Source organism: Megalops cyprinoides, chromosome 1 (assembly GCF_013368585.1).
Source record: "Megalops cyprinoides isolate fMegCyp1 chromosome 1, fMegCyp1.pri, whole genome shotgun sequence".
Lineage (NCBI taxonomy): Eukaryota > Metazoa > Chordata > Actinopteri > Elopiformes > Megalopidae > Megalops > Megalops cyprinoides.
The window spans coordinates 45,929,318-45,931,449 of record NC_050583.1 but is presented as its reverse complement, the minus strand read 5'-3'; the positions used below and the strand labels follow the sequence as shown (position 1 = coordinate 45,931,449).

The window sequence follows — 2,132 nt, the reverse complement described above, 5'->3', positions numbered from 1 at the left end:
ACTGCAGTAGACATGACCATTGGGCTCTGGGAATGTATTGATGTGAAATACAATTCTACGACTTTTCCTTCCTCACAAAACCGAATCCCGTGTGCATTCCCACGATGCGTAATAACGCAATGCAGGTCGCGGTCCCTGATGAGAAAGAAAAACACAGGTACTGTTTTTCTTGCAGCGTTCTGAAGCGCAGGAGTTGATGACGGACGAGTAACTGACGGGAGCCGTTCCATTGGTCGCGAACCCCGATGATGTCACTGCTGGAGTTGGTGTCTTGGCTGCTCCGCCAGCAGAGTGACACTAGGAGCAAACTGGCAGGAGGCGCTGACTGGAGGCGCCCGCACGCAGCCGAGTCGGAGGGGAAGTCGCGGGAATCGCATTCATGAGCTCGACTCTTTCCGCAGAGTTTCGCTCACAATGGGAGACGGTTCACCGTCTGTCGATTACAGTAATGAATCGCGGCACGGAGCTGTGGATCTCAGCTCGCCGGGAGCCGGCATCTCCGAGCAGTGGATGGTAGGCATGGGGATGCTGATGGGAATGATAGTTCTGGTCATCGTGGTTGGGAATATACTGGTGATCGCTGCTGTAGCCAAGAACCAGAGGCTGCAGACGCTCACTAACGTCTTCATCATCTCCCTTGCGTGCGCTGACCTGATCATGGGCGTCTTGGTGGTGCCGTTTGGCGCGGTGTTAGTGATCAGAGACACCTGGCTGTACGGGTCATTCTTCTGTGAATTTTGGATTTCGGTGGACGTCCTGTGCGTTACTGCCAGCATCGAGACGCTCTGCGTGATTGCCATCGACAGATACATCGCCATCACCTCTCCTTTCCGTTACCAAAGTTTGCTCACTAAAGCCAGGGCGAAGCTAATAGTGTGCGTAGTGTGGGCTATCTCGACGCTGGTCTCCTTTCTCCCAATCTTGATGCACTGGTCGAGGGATGACAAAGAGACCTCTTGCTATGACAATCCCGAATGCTGTGACTTTGTCACCAACCAGGCTTATGCCATAACCTCCTCTATTATATCCTTTTACATTCCATTGGTGGTTATGATATTCGTGTACGCAAGAGTGTACCGGGAAGCGAAAAAACAGCTGAGGAAGATTGATAAGTGCGAGGGACGGTTTCACAGCGGCCAGGGCGTCCCAAACGGAAAGCCAAACAGAAAAAGACCGTCCAAGATTCTGGCCATGAGAGAGCAGAAGGCACTTAAAACGCTGGGGATCATTATGGGCACGTTTACCTTGTGCTGGTTACCCTTTTTCATCGTCAACGTTGTGCGAGTGTTCAGCGCAGAGGTGGTGGACAGGGACCTCTTCGTCTTCTTCAACTGGTTAGGTTACGTCAATTCGGCTTTCAACCCTATCATTTACTGCAGAAGCCCCGACTTCAGAAAAGCTTTCAAAAGACTGCTCTGCTGCCCGCGACAGGCGGACCGAAGGCTGCACGTCAGCTCCTGCGACCTGTCGCGCTGCTCCGGTGGATTCATCAACTCCCTGGATCTCAGTATGATCGGAACCTGGTCGGACTGCAACGGGCTGGAAAGTAGCGACTGCAGCCTGGACAGGAGCGGAAAACGGACCCCTACCGAGTCGCAGCTGTAGCAAACGGCAGATACCTGGAGGTGGAAGCAGACTTGGGCTTCTTTGTAAAAACGAAAACAACGATATATATTTACCGTTCAGGAAAGAATCCCATTCAGGGCAATGCACAACTGTAGCCATTGCTTAGATACTCTAGAGATTCTGTAGTATATTATCACAGTTTCGATTAGGCGTAGTTAATGCTTTATAGTCAAATAACCAACATTTCTAACTCAGAACTGTGTGAAAAAGAAAATCGTATCAGTCATATATTTCACATCAGTAAATTCACAAGCAGCCGTAGCAGCTTAGTTACAGACATTTTAGCGGATCATTCCCGGTTGGGGCAGAGGGACGCAAACCTCGTGCGGACCCCGTGTTTGGGTAAGAGGCGGAATGGAAGGAGTTCTCTGAGAACACTATAATCAGACAAGTGCTCAGAGCCAATGCAATGAAAAATTGTGAATTTTATGAAGTCACTTTATTATTTGTTTCGATAATGAATGTTTGACCTCATAGCTGCCTAACGTGCAAATTGCACAGATAGA

At 50.0% G+C, this 2,132-nt stretch overlaps 1 protein-coding gene across 1 annotated transcript; it reads left to right on the top strand.

Annotated features, from left to right (window-relative positions):
- Positions 1–326: 326 nt before the first annotated feature.
- adrb1 (adrenoceptor beta 1) lies at positions 327–1,605 on the top strand. The gene has a single exon (XM_036544086.1). It carries the CDS (start codon positions 415–417, stop codon positions 1,603–1,605), a length of 1,191 nt encoding a protein of 396 aa, XP_036399979.1. The 5' UTR covers positions 327–414.
- Positions 1,606–2,132: the final 527 nt, after the last annotated feature.

Bases quoted from the DNA above. Each gene is read 5' to 3' on its own strand.
- adrb1 (XM_036544086.1), top strand. From the start codon at position 415: ATGGGAGACGGTTCACCGTCTGTCGATTACAGTAATGAATCGCGGCAC.